At 44.6% G+C, this 25,867-nt stretch overlaps 1 protein-coding gene across 4 annotated transcripts in view; it reads left to right on the forward strand.

Moving 5' to 3' along the window:
• Window positions 1–25,867, forward strand: part of KLF7 (KLF transcription factor 7) — an 86,747-nt gene that overhangs the window by 17,186 nt on the left and 43,694 nt on the right. For all 4 annotated transcript variants that reach the window (XR_005085365.2, XM_037165934.2, XM_037165936.2 and 1 more), the window contains exon 2: window positions 23,553–24,183. Coding sequence is in view for 3 of the 4 variants with exons in the window: in XM_037165934.2 (XP_037021829.1) it covers window positions 23,553–24,183 (631 nt within the window). In the remaining variant the exon portion in view is untranslated. The remainder of the gene's footprint in view (window positions 1–23,552; window positions 24,184–25,867) is intronic.

A 25,867-nucleotide genomic window follows, 5' to 3' on the forward strand; every position in this document is an offset into this window, starting at 1 on the left:
CTGCACGTGGCGCCCCGAGGCTCAGTTTCCAGTTTGCCCTGGCTCCAGACTTTCAAGGGGGGAGCAGAGACGGAGGGGGACAGTGGTGTCAGCTGTTTGACCCACTGTAGTGACTTGTTGGGACATACCTCTGGCTCAACCTGTTACACGAGGAATTTGATTCTGGGGTCAGGCATGTGACAAAACACTTGAGTGTGCAGCTGGGTTTTTGCCATCGGTGTGATTTGCAGGGAAGTGTGGCCATAAAATGCTTGAAATCATGAATTGGATGGATGCTGCATCGGGAGAGCCATACCTTTCTTTGCAAAATTAAATGTTTATGTACTTCGAAGGTTCGGTTTTGATTTTTAAAAAGAAGATAGAAACTCACTGAACAATTAAAAAAGCTAACCACCATGACATGTTTGGAATCAAGTAGTAACATTTCCAAGTCTGTAACAAATAGCTTTACTGGAAAACATTGTTTTGTTCTTTAAAGAAAACCTAACCCGTCCTAAACCATTTTAAGAACTGGCAGATGCTACTGCCGCCCTGGCCAGCAGGCACCTGGGAGGTGGCAGGGGCTGGGGCTGGGGCTGGGCTTCAGCACCAGCTCCTTCATCATCTTCCCCTCACTGGAGGGTCCCTCTGCTGTGGCTTCCCCTATCTGGCACTAATTTATTTCATTTTAAAATCACTTATATTTTAAAATAACCATAGACTTGTAGTGAGTTGCAAAAATAATACACAGAGTCCCTTATATCCTTCATCCAGGGTTGCCCTCATACATAGATAGCTACCAGAGAACTTAGCGAATTTCCAGGCGCTCACTCTGAGGATGTGGGGTGGGTGTGGCAGGGGCGACCCTCTGGAAAGGCAGGGCGATGCCCTTGCCAGCCAAGGTCCCGGGGGACAGGAGAGGGGGCGAAGAGGAATCCAGGCCTCCCTGCACCAGCCTCTGCGTACCTCAGGCTTCTCAGCTGTTAGAGTGAAAAGTCAATTGTCTTTTGTTTGAATGAGAAAAAGTGAGGAATGAAAGTATCTGTTATATATGCTGATGCACATAACATTTCAAGTTAAAGGAATGTATTAGCACTTGTTGACAGTTTGGAAGAGAAAGGGGAGAGACTGTGGGGATGAGGAAAGGGAGATTCAAACTTTTCCAACCTTTCTTGTTCCATTTAAATATTTTTGATCTTTATGTATGTTCGTTACTTTTATTTTTTTTAAAGAACAATCCAATGGTGGAATAATGGGGCATTTATGCTTTCCTCATTATGGTTTTTTAAAAAGTTTTATATGTTAATGAAAAATATTCCAGACTTCTTGAGAAGAATTATTATTCCTCAATAATTTGGCTGTTCTTTTAGTGGGGCCAGTAAATTAAGCCCACTCTCCCTTCACTACTTCATTAGAGAAAACAGATACAAGAACTAGAGAGACAGAGGTTAAAAATCAGGTTTATTGTTGATAAAGCTGGATTTAGACCCAGTTGGGTAGTGCCATGTCATTGTGGCTTCCTGCTGTTCACCCACCCCCACCTCCTGCTCGTTTACTGGCTGAGGCATCTGTGGGGGCGATGCTCCCCCAGAGCCAGGCGCAGGGATCCCCCCCCCCTGCCGCCACACCTACCTGGCGCCAGTGCTCCCTCCCCACGGGCAGCGGGCACTGCAAAGCCCTGGGGGGTTAACGCGATGGGAGAAGAGTGAGCCAGCCTGGCTCTTCTTTTCCTTTTTTTCCGTGTCACCAGTCACTTTTCTCTCTTGGTCAGGAGTGAGTGAAGGGAGTAGAAGGAAGCTTTACTTCCAGAATATTCTTGGAGATGTTTACTTGTGGGAGCGGAGGCCACTCCGCAGAGAAACGTGGGACAAGGCAAAGGCTTCTCCTGGGCGGAAGGAAGACGGAGGACTAGGGAGCACTGTGCCCCTGCGGGCTTCCCAAGGAGGGGACAGAGGAGCCAGAGGCGCGAGGGGAGGCCCCAGGTGCAGGGAGGAAGACAGGAAGCAGCGGCAGCAGTTCTGCGGTGCTGTCACTCAGGGGAAGGGGGCCTCGGCCCACTGTCCTGGGCACCGGGACTTGAGGATCACTGGTCAAGAAGGCACTGGGAGCAGTCAGGGAAGGGGGGTGACCCAGTGTGTGTGCGGCCCTAGCGGGTCTCAGATTCCCCCAGCCCCACCTGCGAGTAAAAGCGGAACGCATGTGAGGAGCATTTACCTGTAGCCCTGCTGGAAAAGGGGTATGGTAGTCCCTCCTTACCTGTGGGGTTACGTTCCAAGCTGCCAGTTGGCGCCCGAAACCGCCGATCCTACCAAACTTCATATATACAGTGTTTTTCCCTATACATATCTACAATAAAATTTAATTTTATATTAGGGACAGTAAGAGGTTAACAATAATGACAAAACAGGACGATTATATAAATATACTGAAATAAAAGTTCCGTGCACGGCCCCTCTGCCTCTCTCGCGCGGCGATAATCCATCTGATAACCAAGCAGGCCCGTAAGTGATGAACGAGCGGGGAGTCTGTGTAGAATGGACATGCTGGACCAAGGGGCGATTCCTGTCCCAGGCGGCACCGAGCAGGACAGCGCGAGATTTCACCCTAGTGCTCAGGAAGGCATGCGAGCTAAAACTCATGAATTGTTTATTTCTGGAATTTCCCACTTAATATTTGTGGAGCATGGTTGACCATGGGTAACTAAAATGGCAGAAAGGGGACCCGCAGGTGGCGGGAGGGGCTCCTGTGTAGGCGGAGAGTGTGCGTGGGAGCTGGGGGCTCTGGTGCCTCCAGAACCCTCGGCTTTGGCGACCGCGGTGTTCTTTACCTTTCCGCCTGTCCACTAGCCCCGTCCTGGCCACTTCGCATTAGAGCAGCACCCATTCCTCGTCCCTGAAGTCAGCTGGCATTTGCTGATTAGAGCACACTGCTTGCCAACACAGGAGGAAAACACTGGAATAAACGCACTGTTCGTAACAAACCGTTGCGATTATTGAGAAGGAAGTGGAGAACACTGGTCATCGGAGCTGTGCTCCCTCTCCCTGCGGTGATTTCTTGTTCTGGTTCTCTTTCTTGAGGCTTTTCTCAGTGGTGCCTGGTCCGTGAGTTGTTAGTTACTCCTGCCAGAGGAAGTGAAGTCAGCCATGACCTCTATCCACATCTTGGTGTCACTCTCCCAGTTCTCTTTCTTTAACTTACTCATTTAATTCCTCCCTCTCTTTCTCCTCCCTTCCTTTCTCTTTTCCTTTTTTGATGTGCCAAGTACTGAGGTGGGTGCTGAGGATGCAGCAGTGACCCAAACAGCCATTGTCCCCGCTGTCTTGGAGCTTAGAGCGCAGAGGTGGACCCAGAAGACCGATAACTAGTTATGGAAATATGCATTGTGACTGGGACACAAAGGAAAGAACAGGGTGCCAGGGGAAAATATTTCTTTGGTGACTGTCCCAGTCACCCCTGAAAGAGGCAAGGAATTTTCCTATTCCTCTCACAGCTTTTACATACTTCCCCAAAATGTTCTCACAATCTTTTCCTGGAAGTTTACTGTTACTGCTCAAAAGGAATCTAAAGTGGTACAGACGTTTGAGACGGAGAACACTTACAGCCCGTATTTTACCTGTATTTCACTTGTTACCAGTCTCCTCTCCGGTGTGTAACTTCCCAGCTGTGTGGGGTATATCCGTAGGTGATGTTTTAATCTTGCTAAGCAAAGAAGTTGTCACACTTCATATTCCATATATATTGTTGGCCTTGAGTAAATGTATTATTGTTTAAAGATCTGTTTTTAGCCTCAACTTCTTTCCTAATAGATTTATATTATTTCTTCCATTGGGAAAATGATGAGGGAAGTAAAGAAAAGGAAAAGTTAGTGGGTCTGTCCATGTCACGTAGCAAATCATGTTAGGCTGTCTGACTAATATAAGCCTAAGCCTGTTTGAGCCTTGGTGTGTTAATGTGTAGTGCTTCCTACCAAAGTCTGTGTATGCAAAAGCAGCAGATGGTTTATGGTCAGCAGTGGGGGCAATTTTTAAAAGTATACATATGGAAGCATTCCATTCCTTAAGTTCTGCCCCAGGATTTATTGGGGAGCCACCCTTGTCCCCTTTGGAGATGTGTGAATAAGATCAATAAATTTATCAGCCACATTTGTCTCATCAAGATTGGTATGTGGCTCAAGGAAAAACCTTTCTGGGAAGAGGGATGCTTTTTTTAATAGCAAATGGATTAAATTGATGTCAGTGTGATTTGCAACAGGGATGCTTAACTTTCTGTCTAGAGTCAAATGCCGGAATCGGAGAAACTGCATTCAAAGAGGATGTTACAAAGATAAGACTTTTGCTTGATTTGTGTGAGTGGAGGAAAGATTTTGGGAATCAGATGTGTCTGAAAACTGGCCTTGTTTATCTTGCGTGCCTGCCAATGTGCAACCTCTCAACGACGATGACTGGCACTACTGAAGGATGGTGGCAGCATACCAGAGAGACCAAGGCATATCTTTGCAAGAAGGGAAGGACCAATGAATCCCTCTTCATTGGGTGTGCATTAGAGTTAGTGGTGGTGCTGATTTGGTGATAGAAGCAGAACGATTGGGTCATGTGACCTGGGTCAGGGAAGCCCGGACTCAGCTAGGGAAGGCCAGAGAGGGCTCCTAGGCAAGTCAGAAGGGACGCAGGGTTGGTGATTTCATTCCCAGAAGCGATAGCAATAGCACAACACCATTTTCTGGTGAAAACAGTCTCAGATGCTCATTTTGGTACTTGTAGGAGACTCAGGAAAGCAGAGTGAAAAATTAGCAACAATAGGAGTCTAAAACTTGTGACTGCAGGTGACAGAGTCCCATTTGTGTGAGGTATTTAAAACTTTCATCTTGGGTTAGCCCCCTGACATGACTTGTTGGCAGTTGACACCCAACAACCCTTTGCCTTCCAGACCTTGCTTGGTCGACCTGTACTTTCTTCCAGTACGACAACACCTCGGCCAAGGGTAAGGTCTTTTTGGGAGGCTGTGAACCACAGGTTCGCCTGTTAAGTTTACACGGCAGTCGCCTACCTAGAGTTGACTTTAATGAAGCATCCTTTCCCTTGGAGCTAGCCTGCCTCTCTCCCCTACCTTCCTTCTCCACCCAGGCAGAGAGCGAAGCCCTCTCTTACTATTTTTCAGAGTTAATAAGGCTGCTCTATTGATTTTGTGAGCCTCTCAGTCACTGGGAATGTGTGGGGGATGGGCCAGCACTCATGGTGTGCTTCCTCCAACTGTCTTTCCAGCCCTGGAGCTTTTGTTTCGAATCTGGAAGCTTCCGACCTGGGCTGTATTTCCAAAGGTCAAATGCGCCTGCACATCTTGTCCTTAATGAATTAGCTCCTGCCGAACTTGCCAGTGTTCAACCTGAGCAGTAGCAGCAGCAGCCTCGTGCCCAGATCCAATTGCTTGACACTCCACCCTTGAGAAGTGCCTCAAGGAGCCACTGAGGATTGGCCAGGGGCATGTGGTCATAAATGCAGATCTGCAGGAATGGGTGAGGTTTCCTCTTTGCTTAGAAAGCCAGGAAAACATCAACAGAAAGGTTACAAAGGAGAAAAACATACCCAGGCACAGAACCTTTATGGACAAAACATCGGATGGTTTTTAATGAGGGAATTTCACCTTTTTTTTTAAAAGGAGGAGATAATATTTTTTCAATCACCCTGTTTCCTCCTTCTATTCTTCTCTTCCATGTTTACTTCTTTTTTTGCTTTAAACCTGGTGTGCTCAGATCTACTGATCTCTGAGAAACTGATGTTTCTTTGAGGACGAGAATTTCTTAATTCATTGACCTTTTTATTTTGGCTGCCAGGAAACTCAGGGCCGAGTTTACTTCCGTGCTTGATTCAATAGAATTTTTTTTAGCTAAGATTTTTTATTTTGGAGGTGGGTAATATTTATTTCTGCTTTGTTCTCATTTCAAAGTTTATTCTATGTGCGTTTTAAATTAGGAGTCCAAATGTGAAAAGGAAAGTACCTCTGATGATTTTCTGAAACATTTAGTTTCAGGAACATTACTTGGCAACATTAATTTGCCCGTGGGGCCTCACTAGTATCTTTGAAACTCTTAATCTTTCCCCAAATTGATATTATTATTATCCCGAAGAACAAGCAATTTCTGTTCAGTAAGTGCGCTTGTAAAACTCAGCCAAGAGCAAACCAGCATCATTGTCAGCCGGAAATATCAGCGTGTTTTTAGGCCCCGGGGATGCGTTTCTTGCCGCCTTACAACGTGCACCCCGTGCATCGAATGTGTAATTTCCACACACTCAGCAGGGCTCAGGTGCACCACTGCTCATGTCGTGTACGCTTCCCAGGACGTCACTGCTCCCTTTCTCCCCTCGACTAAAGCCTGCGCACTTTCCAAGGCCAGCTTAAATGGATATCTTCACAGGGCCATCACTGGCCTCCGCAGGAGTGAATTGGTGGCTTCTCTGTGTTGCCCTAACGCTTGATTCACTCTTACTAGTTGTATACATACCCCGTTATTTTTAGTTGCCTGTATGTCTGTCCCTCAGTCCCTACTATACCCTGGCACCTTGTGGGCAAAGATCAAGCCCCAGGATTCCCTGAAGTGTCGAGCACAGTGTCTGATACAAAGGAGATGTTCAGTCAATAGCTGTTATGTTAATTTAAAAGAAGTACCAGATACAGTACCTGTCCCAACAAAATTCAAATGGGTACATCCTCCTTATTCTGGCAGAGTTCTTTCTCCCCAGTCATGCTCCGAACAGACAAATAGGCCAGTGGGACCCAGGCATCCCAGAGAAGAGCGTGCAATGAGAAGTAATAGTGGTTCCTGTTGAGGAAGCATTGATGGAGGACCTCCTGGTCACCACAGGGTGCGCAGCCCAAGAAAAGTTTAAAACTTGGTGCCAGACCTCCAGGCTCCTGAAGGCTTGTCATAGCACCTCCTTCCTCCTGCGCAGCCTTTCACGGGGCCATCGTAGCAAACTTCCCATTCCGGTTTGCGATTCCTCTCCAGAGCAGGGATCCAACCTGAAAGGTGCTGGGCGAGAGCAGCTGAGCAGAAGACGAAGGAGGTGCTGCTTGTGCGTGATTTGCTCCAGCCAGGCCTCTCCTCTCATAAGGAATTTCACAGGAAAACTGTGGGACGTGTTTATCACCGTCCCCAGTAGTCCCTGCTGTCATATTCCTGGACTGTTTCACAAGAGATTGGTATACACCTGGTCCCTGTAGGAACTTAAGTTTGTGAATCCCCTCACCCAGTTTTATCAGCAAAAGCATCATCAGCTTTGAGAGGAAAGCGTCCTCAGAGACAACACTGTCTGCCCCAGCATTCCAAGTGCAACCGTGTGGCCTTATACAACGAAGCCTCATCTAGGAGACCAGACAGAAACTGCCGCTGTCAGAGTCTGCAACTGAGATGCTTGGAGGCAAGCAGTTCCGTGAGCACAGGTATCAGAGTAGTAAACTTCATCTTGCTTGTGCCTCGCTCCCCTTAGGCGAGTAGGATTTGGTCGTGGGAAACCAGGACCAAGGAGGAAGTGACTTGAGGAAGGCCACAAAGCTAATTGGGCAGGAGAAGCTGGTAGAAGTCCCCCTGACTTTGGTCTGTTTGGTCTCCGTGACATCGTATTGCCCTTGATTTTATACACCTAAAAAAGCCAAAGGTTGAGAGATCTTGATATCCAAGATTGATTAGGCACCCATCCCAATAAGATGCCTAACTATCTGATTTTTTAGCAAAGATGATCTACCAGTGCACATTTTGAATCACAGTGCTGCTCCGTACCCACTGGCCATTGTCCTTTTTAGGTTGTTACTACCAGATGATTATAAACAAAACCACTTTAAAATTAATGTTTAGGTTTCATGTAGGGAACAGAGCCAAGTGTCCATTTTGCCCTTGAGCTGACCTGCTGCTCAAAGTTGAGTGATGCCCGTCACTAGGGGCGTGTTACCTGATAGGGGCCCGCTGTTGGCACCCACAGTTCTTACGCAGGCACGGGATGGTTGCAGTTCTCCTGTTTTCCATGGCTGCTGCTTCCCTCCTTTTCTTCTTGCTGCTTTTATTCATTCCTTGTCCCTTTCCTAACTTCATTTCCTATGTGAAGTTGAACAGAAGGGGGGAGTGATTGCTAATAGTGGTATTACAGTGAACCAAGAGCCTCTGCCGTTCTGAAGGACATGGGGGGGGAGCTTGTTGAATGCGGTTTGATCAAATTTGTATTTTTAGATTTATTAAAATTAGGACATTTAAAAAAATGATCATAATGTTCAAATATCCCCTCTTAAAAATATCACTTCTGCTTTCCATATATTTGGCATGAATCCACTAGACAAATAAAATTAAATTCTCAGTAAACTATTTATAAATTTTCCCTGTTCCTCTCTTTACGAAAAGATACTAGTTCCATTTCTTTCTGTCTCAGTGATTCCACTTGATGCTGACAGGTTGGAATGATTGAAATCCTGTTTACTTTTTAAAATCCAGCAAGATACAGAACAGGCAGGGAGAGCTCAGTCTCCTAATGCAGGGAGCAGTGCAGACCACGCACACTCCCCCTGAGTCTCCTGGGGAGAAATTACATAGAGATACTAGTGGGAAAGCTTGTGAAAGAAATTTGGGATTGGTTGTTGTGTTTCCAATTTTGGGAGATCTGGAACCTTTGTCAGGAATCCTATTCCTTCAAGGTTACTGCAGGATGGTAGTTTCTTGAATTTTTTAGAATGTTTTGAGGCTCTGGTAGAAGATTCAGAGTTGGCCCAGAAAAAGCTTCATCATTAGTAGCTGAGAAACTTTTGGTCGTCTCTGGTATTATTGATAGCATGGTTAGAGAACTGTGAAAAGCCCGATGTTCTTTACTAGGCAGGATTCCCCACAAACAGGGTGGGGACTTTAGTTCTTGCAGTCTAATGGTCTCACAGGGGGATTCCACGATGACATGATAAATATTGATAAGCATTTTCAGAAGCTTTCACAACAGAATTCTCTGTAAAAAAGTATATGCCATTTCATATGGCTCGAACTGGAAGAGCCCAGGTTTCACCTGGCTGCTGTAGCTAGGACTTTGTTTTGATTCTTTTGGCCTGTTTTCTGGAGAGAAGGGAAGGCTTCTGCAGGTCTCCGATTCAGTGAATTGGGAGGGGGGAGCTAGGGTGGGCTTTTAACAGCCCAGATAAAGCACTCTTTTCCTTAGCAAAAGTGTTTCTTTCAATTAAGTAGTTGTTTGCAAATCCTGAGACTGTGAATGTCATTTTCACTTTCTTTTCCCCAAAAGTACATGCAAGAACTCAAGTTGTTCAAGATTAAGCCGAATATGGCCACATTTCATGGCAATCACAAATCCAGACACATCAAAATAACTTCTTAATTAAGGCACTGGCTCTGCTGGGGCCCACATTCCAGGATTCTCAGCAGAGAAAACATGTTTTCTTTATAGGGGAATTTTATTAGCAGCGATGTTCCGGTATGTGGTTTGGGTTAATTAATGATGTAGTCACACTGGTGTCTTGCCATGAGTTGTATTCCAGTAAGTAGGGCACTAGGAAATCGCATGGGCATATTCTGTTGTGCCAAAGAGGAACCCTTCATTTGGACTAACAAAGTACATCTGAGTGAGGTCCGTCAACAGGGCAGTTTAAGAACTCTTAATGCGGAGACTGCCTGGGACTGAGCATCCTTTCCCCATACACTATTAGGTAGCATGTGCATTGGTTTGAAGGCGTATATGCTGTTCTAAAACATTTTGTTGGCTGAGGTGATTGAGACCTCAGAGTCGCAGCCCACCCACAAGCTCTCGTGGGCCTGACCTCCGTTGTGCAAGGAGAAGATTTGTACCAAGAACCACCTTTCCCCATGAGTGTTTTTATTAATTCTAAATCACGGCAGTATTTTAAAACTTAATTTATGTTGTGCATATGTAGCAAGCTTCCTTGGAGGTTGAAACAACAAAGCAACTGGATTGGAAATTAGATTTCCCCCCTTATGCTGCTAATGTAGTTCTTGTTCCACTGGGATTTCCCCTTTGCATGGGCTGATGATTTCTTTGAAACTGTATGGAAATTGGTTCAGACAGGAACAAAGGGGAGAGGGGATGGCAGTGATGATTCAAATTAGTGTCTCTTCTTCAATGAGCGTCTGGTGTGCCTGAAAGTACATGTCATCCGATATCAGCTGAGCCACCTAAGGTTAAGTAGCCAGAGCTACTGGAATCCAAACTTCAAGGGCCTCAGCACTTGATTCTTCCCTGTCAAGTTGGGTTGAATTGTTCATTTGAAACCTGCAACATTGTAATGTGGGTCAGGAATGGGCCAAGCACAATTTCTGTACATGATGGAAAACCTTCTCTTCCTCTCTTCCTCCTGTTTTTCAGCCAGCATGTGACAGATTCCTCTTGCCTACCATAGCGATTTTCAACCTTTTTCATCTTATGGCTCACTTAAGTAACTACTAAAATTCTGTGGCACACCAAAAAAATAGGTATTTTTTGCCGATCTGACAAAAATAGGTATAATTTTGATTTATTCACACTGGACGGCTATTGTGTTGGCCGTTGTCATTTTTTAATTTGACAATCTAAGGGAAAAGAGGTCAGCACCCTGACTAAATAGTCAGGTATTGCATGGTTTAAAAAATCTTGCGACATACCAGTTGAAAATTGCTGGGGTAACGTAAAGAACAGAAGAGAGAATGGCTTTGTGGCCGTGGGAAGAACGCCAGGTTTAGAAAAAGGCATCTAAAGTGCATGAAAAAGAATCTACACTTCATTGTCAGGGGCATGTGTATGCACACATACGTATGCTCACAGACACACGTGCACAGGAAACCCGTGAAGCTTCTATTCAGTATTCGCACTCTCAGCTCTTGCCTAGTTCAAACGCCATACTCTCTTAATTGGATTTTGGCTCATTTCCAGTTTCAGTGTTTGAGGGTTCCATATCTGTGAAATAATGATCCTAAATAAGTAGCACCTGTCCATAGAGATGTCTTTTTTATGTAAAATTCTTAAAGGGAATGGAGAGGAAAGAAATGCTTCTATGTTTAGGAAGTTATGGGAAAGTCACCCAAATGGGCCAAAAGAGGAATTTCGAGGGACCTCATCTGTGTAAGTCGAGTGCATGGTTGTGTAAGATGACAGAAGACACAAGTATTTGATGACAGTGAGGCTTGGATGGGCTTTTCATTTAAGGTCCGTTGGATGTGGGGATGCCACTATTGGGGACCGAATTGATGAGACCCTCAAGTACTCCTAAGGCCAGTGGCTGGAGATGCCTTTATCAGGGAGGTTCATTTGGGTGATAGAAATGGCAATAAATGACGTAAAGTGGGTTGAGCCCCTGTCTTTAATCCATTCCCTCAGGACAGCAGTTAATAAGCACCTGGTGTGGAGGCCAGAAGAGGGGTGGGTTTTGTTCATCTCTGTGACACTCAGGGCATCTGATGCAACACGGACTGCTGAGAAGAAATACCCTCTTCGTGCCGTTCGAAACCCCAAGACTGACTGCTTTGTCTTGAGACTCTTCTCAAGTTTCACTAGTTTCTGATGAGTGTGAGCCAGTGAGTGCTGAGGAGAAGTTATGATTGAGCCTTTCGACCTAATGAGGCAGACGGATTGGGGTAAAATGACCTGGGGAGACCAGGGGACACCTTCCCTGGAATTCCAGGATTGATTAATTAATTGAACCATACATTCATTCACCCAATGCATTTTGAATGCCTTTTCCAGGTGCTGTACTTCCTACACAGGTACACAGTCTCGATCCTGCCCTGTGGCCTTTTTCGAACCTAAATGGTGCCTCTCAGTTTGGGATATTGGATTTGTACCAGAGAGTTAAGCATCAAGAAATTTTTTTCCAAATGAAAAACATTGAAGAGATAGTAGCTGAATATCACCAGTAGTTAAATCTTCAAATATTGATGTATTGTACAGGAAATGTTGGTACTAAGTGTATACACATTGTTTCTGATGCTCTTGGGGTGAAGAAGAAAGAATTTTTGGTTTTCATCATGCTCTTGGACCCTGCCTGACCAGGCTGGTGCTCACCGTTGCTTTTCAACTGACTTGTGTTTTTTTTTGAGAGTTGCTCATCCATCCATCCGTCCATCCACCCACCCACCCATCCATATGACAAATGCTTGGGGCAGGCCATGCATCAGGGCTGGTTGCCTTTGAATAGCCCACATCCCAGTGAAATTCACATGTAGATGCTGCTGGGGCCAGTATCCATGATGAACCAGAGAATCCGTTTTATAACATCTTATTAACTTGGATTAGTGAGTGTCTCAGGCTTTGTGACCGAGGCAGCGAGGCCCCTGTGCAGAGGGAGGTCCGTCTACCACCTCCTTCCAGGTCTGGCAGCCTCTTCCTTTCACCTCCCAGTTGAGCAGCAGAGGTGTGTGTCAATTCTTTGATCATGTTTTGAAGGAGCCAGGCCATGCCCACTTTTCAGCCTTGACTTTTCTCCTACTGTTTCCCAGCATCATAGAACTGCAGTCTAGTGGGCTCCTCAGACGTCCAGTCTGCCTGGTACATAAGGAAACTGATCCCAAGGAGGAAAGTCTCAGCCCGAGTTTCTTGTTTACTTAACCTTTTATTCGCATCAGCTGTACTTGCACAGTTATTTGGTGTTGTTTATTTCCCCTTTCCATCTGTTTACATTTATTGTCTTCTTGGCCGTGCAGTGAAAATTAGCCACGACGCACACAGTGACTGTTGCAGGCCCTGCTCCCAGCACTCGACACAGATCAACTGATCTCATCCTCACACACCCTCCCGTGTGGGAGGGTGTTTTATCATCTCATTCTACAGGTGAAGAAACTGAGGCACAGAGAGGTTAAGCAACTTGCCCGATAGTGATGGGAACTGGTAAGCTTTTAACCTGAGTTTGGACCCAGGCAGTCTGGCTCCAGGGCGGGTGCTTTTACCCCCCTCTTCTGCCTCCGAGTACACACAGGGCCAGTCTATTTCCTTAGCAGCCTGGCGGCACACCCACGCAGCCATCCTAAATACTTCGGGAAATTCCAGATACCTCAGATTAAGTAAATGTACACCCATCCACGCCAGGAGAAGCGGCTTAGGGCTTGCTTTCATTACTTTCTGGCTGCCATCTTTCACAGCCTGAGGAGGATGACAGACACCCCTCCCAGCACCCCCACATTGTCCTCCACATTCCACAGTGGACGTTGAGAACTCTCCGTTTTCAACAAAATATCCTCTGGGATCACCAGCCACTAAATTGCATCTGCCACCCAGGGCCCCAGTGGGATTTGAACCTGTTGTTTTTGGGAAATTTGTGTATGTGTGCAACTGTGCTTCAGGGTAAAGGAAGCAATTGTGTGTGTGTGTACATGCAGATACATAGGTATGTGCGTACACACACACACACACACACACACACGTATATGCTGTATTTAACCCAACTGAGAAGGCTATAATATTGTTTCAGAAGGAAGTCAATGAAACGAGTTTGCTTTAAAAAAAAATCCCAGTAGCCTGAGTCAGGCTGCGCAAGTGATTTCGGAGAGGAAGGGGAGGTGATGTAACGGGATCGGCATGTTCCCATCTTGGCTGCTCTGTGCACAGGGGCCAGGGGAGTTTGGGGAGGGTGTGCGCCAAGTGAACGGGAGCCGGTGGGGGTAAGAGCAGGTTGTAAAATAGGATTAATCACCCCTTGTCAGACCGTTCCCTGATACTGTGTTGTCAGTAATTTTGGTTTGAATGAAGGCTGTCTAGCCAATTAATGTTTGTTTCCTTTGGCAAGACCTGTTGGGGAAAAGGATGAGATTGGTGAGTTTAATTTTTTTGTTTTGTTCCTGCATTTTGGAAGAAGAGGCAAGTAATGTGAGTTTGGGTTTTTAATGAAAGCTCCCCTGCCTGCCCCCCCACCCCCTTAAGAGGCAAGAGGCAAGACATGGCCAGCTGGTGCCTTGAACTGACACAGGTGCAGAGGCTGTGGGGGGTGGGGAGCCAAGAATAATTACAGGTTTCTGAAGCATTGGGCTCTGCCTGACACACGCGCTGATGGTGAAAACTGCTTTTTATGAGAAATTAATGGCGAAGCTGAAAAACCATCAGGCCGTTGTTGTTCTTGGGAAGCCATCATTTCTCGGGGGTGGGGCTTCTCCCAGGTCCTTGGCCTCTCATGAGCTTCTAGGACACAGTGCCCTCCTTCCCAAGCAAAGAGGACGGGCGCTCTCCTGCACAGGGCTGGGGTTTGCCTTTAGGAGCGTCTCTTACGCAGTTTTCTTTCTGTCTTAAACTTCACATTCAGCCAAGATCTAAGTCTTTGCTGTAGTGTAGGATGGTTTTTTATGAACTCTTAAGGCATGGATTTAATTTTATCTATGGAAATGTAATGACCAAAGCAAAGACAGCTAATGAAACTTATTTTCAAGCTATAAAGTAACAAATGGGATTTCTTCCAGTGTGCGTCCAACTACACAGAGGCTTAGTTGGGACCTAAGACAATAGCAGACCCAAGCATGTGACCCAGCTTGCTGTACATGAGCAGTGGTGTCTCTTGACCACTCAGAAGACTGACTTTAGTTATAGTCCAAGTAACCGGCCAAGTGATAACCAGTGAGTCTTCGTAAGGGCTGATGGAGGGTAGGTACAGCAGTTGAGGGTAGAGGCCAGAGTGGTAGACTTCACATTGGCATGTTCTGAAAAGTAGCCTCTGGGAAAACAATCCTGGACCAAGATACAAAGACCTCTGGGTGCACGGGCCATCATGTCCCTAGTGGAGACTGTAAACTTAAGGATCACAGCCACTATGAAGGAAGACAGTGCTTTTCCAAGTTGTTGGAGGGAATCGGGGAGCCCAGTGCCTTCTTTCAAGGAACGTAAGATCTGGGCTCCATCTTTGCCCAGGTTATGTGACTTTAAAACTAACTTTAATATTTAATTCAGATTTGAGTTGTTTGGGGCATTTCTTTATATGCAGCAACTAAGGAATCCTTGGAAGATGAAAAAGGTTTTTGAGGCATTTATTTCTAAGAAATCACCCTCTTCCTCAGTCCTCTATTCTTGTCTTCTCCCTTCCCTGCCTCCCCAAGGGAAAATATACCAACACACATTTTTCTTTAGCTGGAATGGTTTGCGGAGTAGAAATGCTGAAACGGTTGCGGTAGAAATTCCCCGACTTTCACGTTTATTTAGAATCCAGTTAATTTTCACAGCACTGTCTCTCAGAATTTACAAATTACCAGAGGGAAATATTTAATTTGGCTTCAGCTCCAGCAACCCGTTGACGTGAGACACAGTGGAGAGGAACGTGATCCTTACACGGCTCCAGTGTGGTGGTTATGTTGTGGAGTTCAGCAGTTCTGACGGTGATGTGTAATCCCGGTGTACCTCTGGGCTGCGCTGTTGGTGGTTGTTTTTTTTTAACTTAATAGCTAAAAAATGCAGTAAGAGATTTTTCTCTTGTCCCATATACTTGCTTACCCACATTTTCTAAACTAAATTCATTCTCTCCTAACCTTCCACCCTAATATTCTCTGGCAATGAAAGTCAAGAAAAAGTAAGAATTTATTTAAAATTTATGCAGGAGTCACTTTCTGGATCTCAGACAGTTGATTCTTGTCACTGGTTCATGTATCTTTTCTGCTGTGAGTTAGGTTCAGTGTCGGGTTCTCCTCCTCAAACCTGCTTTGAAATGTCGAAACCTGGGAAGATGGGCAAGAAACTGCAAGTGCTTGGTGTCCCATGTTTCTCCTAAGGGCTCACTGAACTCACTCCTCATGGTGCTTCTGTCCCCTCCTCCAGCCCCTGAGAACAGTGGCACTAGACCTCTCTGGCCATGCTGACTACTTCCTTTCCCATCTTTCAACTTGGACCTAATTTTAAAAGACTAGAAATGTGTCAGAATCATTACATCCTATCATCCTTGGGAGAGAAATAAATCATACAGTTCCCATAAATACCAATCTTTGCAGTCCTACAGAGGTTTCCAAGTTGATTTCAGGGGTCAAAAAAAGAAAGATTTTGCTAAAAAGGGTGATGTGTAAGCACATTCATACTGAGCTAGAAGAGGATGAGTATGTTAGAAGATGGCTTTTAAAAAGAAGCACAAATTACCCTATCAGTAGTTTGTTTGTGTCATTTGAAAATTTTATTCTGGAATATAAATGAAGATTTCAAAGCATAAAAAAGTAATTAAGCTTTTGGGATACTCCCAGGAGAACGGTAAGAGATTCATCTCCTTGTTGCTGTACCTCAGACCCTCTGGGGACTGTGGCACCATGGTTAATAGCACGTGACAAAACCACACATAGTAAATGTCAGGAAGGGGCTCCCACAGGCGGGCAGGCGCAGTTCACCTGTGGTGTGCAATTACCTGGGAGAGTGTTCTTTCCCGGAAGTCAAGCCCACCTCTCGCTCACTGGAAAAGCATCAGCAGCATTATCATTGTCATCGCCAGGTTAAGGTCTGATCTCAGAAGAAGCATGACTTGGCAACTTTCCATGAAGTGGAAAGCTATATTTCTGCATATTTTGCATCTGTGTTCTTTCTACAGTTTTCTCTGTCTTTGTACTTACAATTCTTGAACCTTTTAGGTGATTGAAATAGGTGGAATACTTGGGATTAAGGACAGCTGGCTGAAGGGACCACAGATGACTAATAATTGATTACAAGCATAGGTGGCATTTTATTTCAATGACTCTATATTATTCCAGGAAAAAAAACTAGCAAATACAATTTTATTTACTTATTTATTTTTGACTCACCAACTCAGGTATATGTGGATCCAAAGATGTCCAAGAATTTTTCATGATGGCACAGTTATTGAGTGGTGGCAAAAATATTGGGCCCATGACTTGGTGTTCTGTTCAAATGAAAAGACACAGAAATAAAAACTAGGACATTTTATGTTCTAGACGCTTGATCTTAAAGGGGTGGCACTGAGGAACCTGGACTAGAGTCTGCTCCACCCGGACCCAGATCTGACCACAGCGGTGGTGATGGGACGGGGTTGTGAGGTGATTGTGGTTCGCTTTTTCAGAAAGTTCTAACTCTTACAACTCTCCATCGCTTCAGACACTGAGACACCTCCACCATCTGAGATGACACAAGTAGAAATTTAGCTCTAAATGATTATTTTTATTGGTTGATAACCCATGTGGTATAACTACTATGATCATTGCTTTGAAGGAGATCATGATCTTCATAAACCAGACATACCACCGGTTTATGGGCTCTTAGATTCGTTTTGGAGATACTGATTAATTGTTGAGGATTGAGGAGGGGTGGCTTTCAACACTTGGCAGTCAGCTATTTTCTTAACACCATTTTTTTCTAGGCCAGACTTTCCTGAAAGAGACTTGATGTTGAACTTTGAATGAAAATGATTAGTGGGAGGGAAGATGAAAGGTTGTGTCAAGCATATGGGCAGAATGTAAAGAAAAGAGAGGAAAACAGGTGAAGGATGAGCCTTTGGGGAGGGTTGTAGGAAAAATGGCGGAAGTGCCCAGATACGTATGTAATCCTGACTGACGAGTTTTATGGGATTTATGGTGAGATAAGGACAGGTTGAGCAAAAGTCATGTTGGTAACCGTGGCATCATCATACCTCTGTATGACCCAGTTTCGTTTTTTTCTTTTTTAAGATTGTATTTATTTTTAGAGAGAGGGTAAGGGAGGGAGAGAAACATGGATCTGTGAGAGAAACTGATCAATTGCCTCTTGAAAGCCCCCAATCAGGGACCTGACCTGCAACCCAGGCATGTGTCCTGGTGGGGAACTGAACCTTTTGTTCTGCAGGACAGCGCCCAACCCACTGAGCCGTACCAGTCAGGGCTATATGACCCAATTTCTTTTTTTCTTTTTTTTTTTATCTCACTTAATATTTTATTGTGACTATTAAGTACAGCGATATTTTCCAGAGACATTATCTTCAGTGGGTACATTGGATTCTCCTAAAGGGAAAGTGTCTACTTTCTTCACCAGCCGATAGGTTGCTGCCGAAAGACCTATTCTGTATTCCAGCACAGTATACTATCATGAGACCACATGAATTAAAAATAAAGGTTTATGAAACTCTCCAAGTTCAGTGATCACACCAGAAGATTACTAAAAAAAGAAGGTAATTTCCCTTTAATCTCTGATTAGATGTGATTTTCCTAAGCAACTTCTTATTTTTAACTTCTGGATCATATATGCTATAGAAATGACTATATTTTAAAAAATTATTGTATTTTGCCATGAACAATGCTCACTTTTTTGCCCACACTTCTGAGGGAAAAATAAGGATGCATATTATACGTGTATGACCCAATTTCTTACGTATCTCTTGATCCTTTGAAAGTACCTCTCGCTGACAGCAAGGAGATTTTGGTCAACTTAATTTGTTGGGACATCCTGTTACCCATCAACTTCTCACTTTGAAACCCATCATAGAAGTAGTAGGCATGGCAGGAATAGGTTTGAATTTTTTTTTAAAACTAAGTCTTGGATTATCTCTTTTAATAAGCATGTTTCAAGTGATAAGGTTATGAACAGAATGGAGAAGGTATTAAAAAAGATTTTAGGGGGATCATTTCAAAACTAATTCCATGTGCTATTTGGTAGGCAACTAGGAGAAGAAGAAACCATGCACTTCAAAGTGGAGATATCAGAGAGCCTTTCAAAAGCTCACCTGTGACTCAAGTAGTAAGAAAATCATTTGGCACCAGGTACATTTCCATCCCACTGCTGACCCTAATGGGGCGGAGGTTGAGCCAATGGCTCCAGACTTGAGTTGTGTTGTTAGGTGAGGCTGAGGGAAACATTATTCTTCCAAGTTAAGGTACCAGGAAGACATAATTTGTCATTAAACTGATATCTACCAACTCATATTTGGAGTTTGCTTTCTAGAGTGTCATCGGGACAGAGTAAATTTTGGTTTTGGTGGAAAAACAAACATTTGAACTCTACATCCAAATTTATAGTCTGAAGATGCACCTAGTTTGCGATTGGGTATTTTCTTCTCTTTCTCCCTCTCTCTTTTGAAATTATTTAGACTTACAGAAAAGTTGCAAAATTAGTACGCGAAGTTCCTGTACATACTTTGCTCAGCTTCCCCTAATATTACATAACCATGGTACGATGATCAGAACCAGGAAATTAACATTGATATGATACCGTTAACTGATCTGTACACTTTGAAACACAAATTTTTCCCACCAATGTCCTTTTTAAAATCCAGAATGCATGCCAGGATTCATTGCATTTACTTGTATCTCCTTAGTCCCCTTCAATCTGTGACAGCATTTCAACCCTCCTTTGTTCTTCATGACTTTGGTACTTTTAAAAAATACTGACTAGTCATTTTGTAAATGCCCCTCAGTTTGGATTGGTCTGATGTGTTCTCATGATTAGATCGAGGCTATGTGTTCTTGGCAGGAACGACACAGAGTAACGTTGTGCTCCTGTCAGCCTATGGTGTCAGTGGTATGTGATATAAATATGTCTCATTACTGATGCTGCCTACTTTGATCATGTGATTAGGGTGGTACATGCTGGGTTTCTCTACTGTAAAATTACTGGTTTTGTCTTTGTAACCAATATTTTGTTGGAAGGTGTACTTTGAGACTAGGCAAATATCTTGTTTCTCATTATACTCCCATCTACTAATTTTAACACCCATTGGTGATTCTTGCCTGTAGTCATTATTATTTTGTTGTTTGCCTAATGGAGATTTTCTATTTCTTTTGTTCCTTCTGTGTTTATTAATTGCAATTTAATGTAAGGAGGAGCTGACCCTTCTTCATTTGTTTGTTCAGTTATTTACTTCTAGCACTATAGACTCATAGGTATCAATTTTATTCCATGGGTTAGTCACTGTTATTGTCATTATTCATTCTTGTTGTTTAAATGTCCAGACTTGCCATCCAGAGCTTCTTCAAGTTGGTGCCTGAGTCTTTTTGACATACCTCCATCATTTTATGAGCACACTGCCTTACCTTCTAGTACCACAAGATATTCGAGGTTCTTTTCTATTCCTTGCTCCAGCCTTTGAATTAACTATTTCTCCAAGGAGTCCTGATTCCTTAACTGGATAATGATATTTAGAGGCCAAGACCTCTGTGCCAGGTGTGCTCACTGCTACTGGGGTGTCTTTGCTTATAGATTCTTTCCATAGACAGAGCTATACTATATATATATATATATATATATATATATATATATACACAGAGAAAGACTCATACATGTATATACACATTTATTTCTATATATACCTCTGTGTGGTTGTATTAAAATCTGTGTGTAAATAGTGATACCTCAAAATCTAATTAAACATCATTAGGCATTTCTTAATAGAGTTCTTGTAATCATTTAAAAAAATGGTGACAAACTTTCTCTTTGGCTTGGAAATAATATAACATTAAAACCCTCCTCGTTCTTAACATCTCCGTCTTCAACACTCTTGATGAGTTTCTGATTGACACAATCTTCTCTAAGCTTTATCCCTAGCACGTATTACAAGAAGTTGCTTTCGCAAGACAAAAATTATCCCACAATGATTTCATAGGGCTATTCAGCACATCTTAATGGGTGCTCATGCTTCTGTAATTCTCAGATGGAATAAGAATGTCCTGTATTGGGTTGCAAGTGACAGCCTCTCTAAAGTGGTCCAGATTTTCCCAGATTTTAGTGATGGGAGGTATCGTCATCCTTAGATCATTAGTATGACTCATGTGTACCTGGTAATGGTACTCAAACGAGGGCATACTGGATAGGTTATTGTTGTTATTTTTAAATATTCACTTGAAGATGTTTATTGATTTTGGACAGAGAGGAAAGGGAAAGAGAAACTTTGATGTGGGAGAGAAACATCAATTGGCCGAATGACTTACAGGCTCTCAGATGGGGATTGAACCCACAACCTAGGTATGTGCCCTGACCGGGAGTTGAACCCACAACATTTTGGTGGACAGGACGATGCTCCAACCAACTGAGCCACCCTGAGTAGGTTATTTTTTAGTCCTCCTAGGAGAGTATGTAAATATGTTAAAAATCTTCAGTTCCTCAGAACTCTGAATATAAGGAGATAAGAGCTTCCTAACAATCACAGCAGTTTTTTAGTGACTTTAAAATCTTTGAGCTACAAAGTATATAAAAGGACAGAGCATACAAAAACTGTATCTATAGACGGTGGTGACGTCTATAGACGTAGTGCTTGCACATGAGGCAGGGAACGTCCCCAAGGACTGCTAATAACCCACGATTCTGCTGATTTTTACCTGGACCGTGTCTGTGTCCCCGAAGTCTGGTTCTGCTGTTTGGACAAAGCTAAAGAAGCACTACTTGTGTTCCAGAAGACACAGCTTAGTGGTCATTTCTGGGATTGGATCCTCAGTATGGTTCAGGATGGGGTGTCTGCACATGGCTTTTGTAGTGTGGAGTGGAGGAAAATGATTAAAGTAGTGGTATAAGGTTCATGTTATCTTTGTTTGATAGACATGATGTACCTGTTGGGTGCCTGGTAGGCGACAGTTAAAAAGAGAAGGGGAGCCCTGGCTGGTATGGCTCAGTGGGTTGAGGGTCGGCCTGTAAACCAAAGGATTGCCGGTTCGATTCCCAGTCAGAGCATATGCCTGGGTTGCCAACCAGGTCCCGGGAGGAGGCATGTGAGAGGCAACCACACATTGATGTTGCTCTCCCTCTCATTCCCTCTCCCTTCCCCTCTCTAAAAATAAATAAATAAAATTTTTTAAAAAGAAAAAGAGAAGGGGAAGTCTAAGGAAGGTTTCAGGAGTAAGATCCTTTAATTCAGAAGTGAATTAACTGGAGCTTAGACTGCGGGTTTTAATGCTACAGAGAAGAAAATTACAATTTCTAGCAATGAGATGGGAAAAGGAAAGGGAAATTTTGAGACCTAGAATTCAGAAAAGGGGCAAGTGTGGACGGTGCAAATTCTTAGACCTAAGAAGGTTGGGAGTGTTGCTGGTTTCAAGTATGAGGTGCTGGGGAGCTACTCCGCAAGAGCTATTATTTAATTAATAAGTGAGGTAGAATTAAAAGTTACGTTTCCAATAAGCTTTCCTTGGTCCATATTATAGAGTGTAGAGTTCATTGTCCATTCATCTCCTAAGAGCACATTAGCAGCACATTTTATTATTGTGTTACTTGCTATCACCTTGCTTTGTAAAGTTACATCATTTTTAGCTTGTAACTGCTTATTCCGTTCCTGCATCTCATGGAGCTCTTACAGTCTTCTCCTCCTAATGTGCAGACAGCCCTGCATCTTGCTGTGAAGACAGTAGTTGAATGAACACTTGTGACATGAGAGTTGAATGAAGATTGGAAGTAGTCATTAGTTTATACTGTTAAAAACCAACCGTGAGACCCACAGGTGATTCATAGCAACAAGTCTGTTTTTCTTATTCAGTAATGCAGAATTTTACCAGAAGGTTGATTTAAAAACCACTCTTTTGAAATGTCACCACAATAAAATCTTTGACGGATGCAACACAACTAAGTATATCATCAAAATACATTCCTAAGAGAATGAAGGCCTAGAGTCTGAACACTGGTTGGAAACACAGAGGCTGTGCAGAGGCGATAAATTAGGAGCTGGTCATCACATTTAAAATTTGCCATTAGTATTTCTCTGCTGAAGCTCAAAAGTTACGACAAATTGAGCTGGTATAAGTAAGCACCGTGGTTTTATCCAAGATTCTGGAAGAGTAGGATTTTCAGATGAGGAAAGCTTTTAAACCAGAAATTTCATTATCCATTTTTGCCATAAAAGTGCTTCCACCATCTTACAGAGACTTAGATGCACCAGGGATGAAGATTTGTTGAAACTGCGACCTTCCGGTTCCTTTTTCTCTGTTTCTTTACCAGTTGAAAACTTTCTGTTGACAGTAGATTGGGTTTCATCTTTAACAAGTCAGATAGCTGTGTTTGATTGTAATGGACTTGTGCTCCTTGCCGGAAAATATGTAGCAATTATATTTTGAATGACTTACCATGAACAACGGGGGCGTTGTACAGGTATTCTTTTAGAACAGTGTACACTCCTGATGGGCAGGGAGCCCGTGCTCAAGGCAGGACTCGATGTGGGCTGCTTGTGCCTAAGGTCGCCCCTTAGTTTGGGGGGATGTGGTTTGTTCTTCAGAACAAGCTGGGAAATTGGCTTAGCTTTGTGGTTTGCTCATCTACTTGAGAGATGAAGTTGGCCTAGGGGGAGTCTCGTCTTGCTGTGGAGACCTTGTCTGTCTCAGTTGCTTTGTGCTTAGGTGGGAACTCTTAGGGAAGCCTGGAGCATCTCACCTGCTGAATTGGATTGTGGGGCAGCGGGTCAGTTTAACCTTGAATGTTCTCTGGGATCTTGATGGTGCGAGAGAGCCCTCCTGGGCCTCTAGTTTCCCATCAGATGCAGTAGTTGAACTCATATGAGGTGACCTTCTGAACCCTTCCTTCAGGAGTGTTCAAGGAGTAAATAACAAGGTCAGACCTTCCAGCAGGAGACTTTCAGATACGGGCCATGAAACCGTTCTCTGTATCTTTCTGGATCTTCCTCCTCTGCCTGTCATGGTGTGGCCTCATGGTGTTCTTTGCCTCTGATAGCTGTTTCTCTCCCCTCCTCCCTCCCCTCTGCAGACATGCCTTGAATTGGAACGCTACCTACAGACGGAGCCAAGGAGGATCTCGGAGACCTTTGGCGAGGACTTGGACTGTTTCCTCCACGCTTCTCCTCCCCCGTGCATTGAGGAGAGCTTCCGGCGCTTAGACCCCCTGCTGCTCCCTGTGGAAGCGGCCATCTGCGAGAAGAGCTCGGCAGTGGACATTCTGCTCTCTCGGGACAAGTTGCTCTCTGAGACCTGCCTCAGTCTCCAGCCAACCAGCTCTTCTCTAGACAGCTACACAGCCGTCAACCAGGCCCAGCTCAACGCAGTGACCTCATTAACGCCCCCGTCCTCCCCTGAGCTCAGCCGCCATCTGGTCAAAACCTCACAGACTCTCTCAGCCGTGGATGGCACAGTGACGTTGAAACTGGTGGCCAAGAAGGCCGCACTCAGCTCAGTAAAGGTGGGAGGGGTGGCAACAGCAGCTGCAGCCGTGGCGGCAACCGGGACAGTTAAGAGTGGACAGAGCGACAGTGAACAAGGAGGGGCAGGGGCTGACGCATGCCCCGAAAACAAGAAGAGGGTTCACCGCTGTCAGTTTAACGGGTGCCGGAAAGTTTATACAAAAAGCTCCCACTTAAAGGCCCACCAGAGGACTCACACAGGTAGTGGTACAAGTTGGCCGCACGTGGTTTCTTCTTTCCCCTCCCTGAGCCTCCTGGTGGGAAGGGCTTCTCTTTGTTCCAAGAAATGGCATCCCTGCCAACCAGGAGGTGATAGGAAGGCAGGAGGGCCGGGGTGGGGAGGCAGGTGACTCCCTCGTTACCTTAAGATCTCCCGAGGTCCTGAGCACAGGACATGGGTTTGTCACTCGCTGGCTGGTGAGACCCTTTCAGGAGCAGTGCTGACCACAGCGTAGGATCGAACAGTTCTGGGGTTGCATAAACGAGGCTCTGGTGGTGCGACTTCCAGGCCTGCGTGATCCTTGCAGCTGTCACTCTCTGACACTTCTCATTGTTTCGGGAGTGTAGTTCTGTAGTTTCAATCAACACTGGGATCTGAGGAGGGACACGTGAAAGAACTCAGTTAAACCAGGTAGCCAGGGTGTCCCCATTCACTCTCTCCCCGGCATCCGTGATTTTTCATCAAAGCCATCAGCAGCAGGAGGGTTTCAAAGTTCATTAGATGTGATCATTCTATAATTAATTGGCATCTCCTCTTTTGCATTGTTCTCGGCGCGTGCTTTATGGAGAGATGGCAGAATGGCTTTTTAATGAGCTTGTTACTGAGAAGTTGCTGAAGTGATTATGTGTGTGGTAGGCGAGGGGTGGGGACCGACGGGGACTGCATATTTTACTCAGGACTTCCATTGTGACTCCCAGGAATCATATCCATCTTGGGAGTGATGGGATGATTTGGAAGAATGGGGTTTACAGAGAAAAGGCTGAGATTGGCATTTTCCTTGAAACTGGTCTTTGTTTTCTACATTGAGATGGAAGCTTTAGGGCTGGCATCTCCTCTTGGTGTTAGCATCGAAGGAGCAATTACTGTCATTGATGGGTTTTAAACAAGTCCCGACAGCATATTGCCGGTATGGTTTCTGCCTGCTGCTTGCACTGTACAAGCTGAATAGGGAAAACTCCAAAAGTATGAGCAGCAGAGCAAGAGTATTGTTGGAGAGAAGTGGGTGATGAGTCTCAGCTAGGAGGTATCTGACAAGAGTTCTTTGGGGGCTCACCACTAGTCTTTCCGGGGCTCTCCGGTGGTCTCTGGACTGTGCCACCAAGGAATCATGCACTGCAAAGTTCACTGGCTGGAAAAGCAGAAAAGCCTGGGTTCATCCTGCCACTAACTAGCTCTGTGACCTTGAGTGTGTCCCTTTACCTCACTGGGCCTCATTGCCCACATCAGTCATATAATCTGGCTCCTACAGCCCCTTTCAGCTCTCCTGATCTGGGTTCTGTGAAATGTCTTCACTCAGTACAGGAGGACTTCCCTGCAGTAGGGATGAATGATGTGATTAGAAGAAATGACCATTTTGAGCCACAAAGTTCTTCCCATCCTCCCACAGGAGGATGAGCATTGACACTGCTTCCTCTCAGCCCGGGACTCAGGCACGCACTCCTCTTATGCTGAACTTCATTTCCCTCGTGGCTCTTGCTCGGTTCGTGGGAAGGTCTCCTAAGACAGCTTTTGAGCCCCGTGGCTCAGGTGCAGAGTCCCACTCACGGTTTCCCATCAGAGTTGGCATTCAAGTTCTCCACTGCACACACACCAAGGCTAATGCTTCCTATTGTCAGCGTTATTTCTCTTGTGGTATTGTCCTCAAGGTCATTTCTTTCTCAAGTA

This window comes from Artibeus jamaicensis, unplaced genomic scaffold (assembly GCF_021234435.1).
Source record: "Artibeus jamaicensis isolate MK-2021 breed Jamaican fruit bat unplaced genomic scaffold, CSHL_Jam_final contig_1015, whole genome shotgun sequence".
NCBI classification, from domain to species: Eukaryota; Metazoa; Chordata; class Mammalia; order Chiroptera; family Phyllostomidae; genus Artibeus; species Artibeus jamaicensis.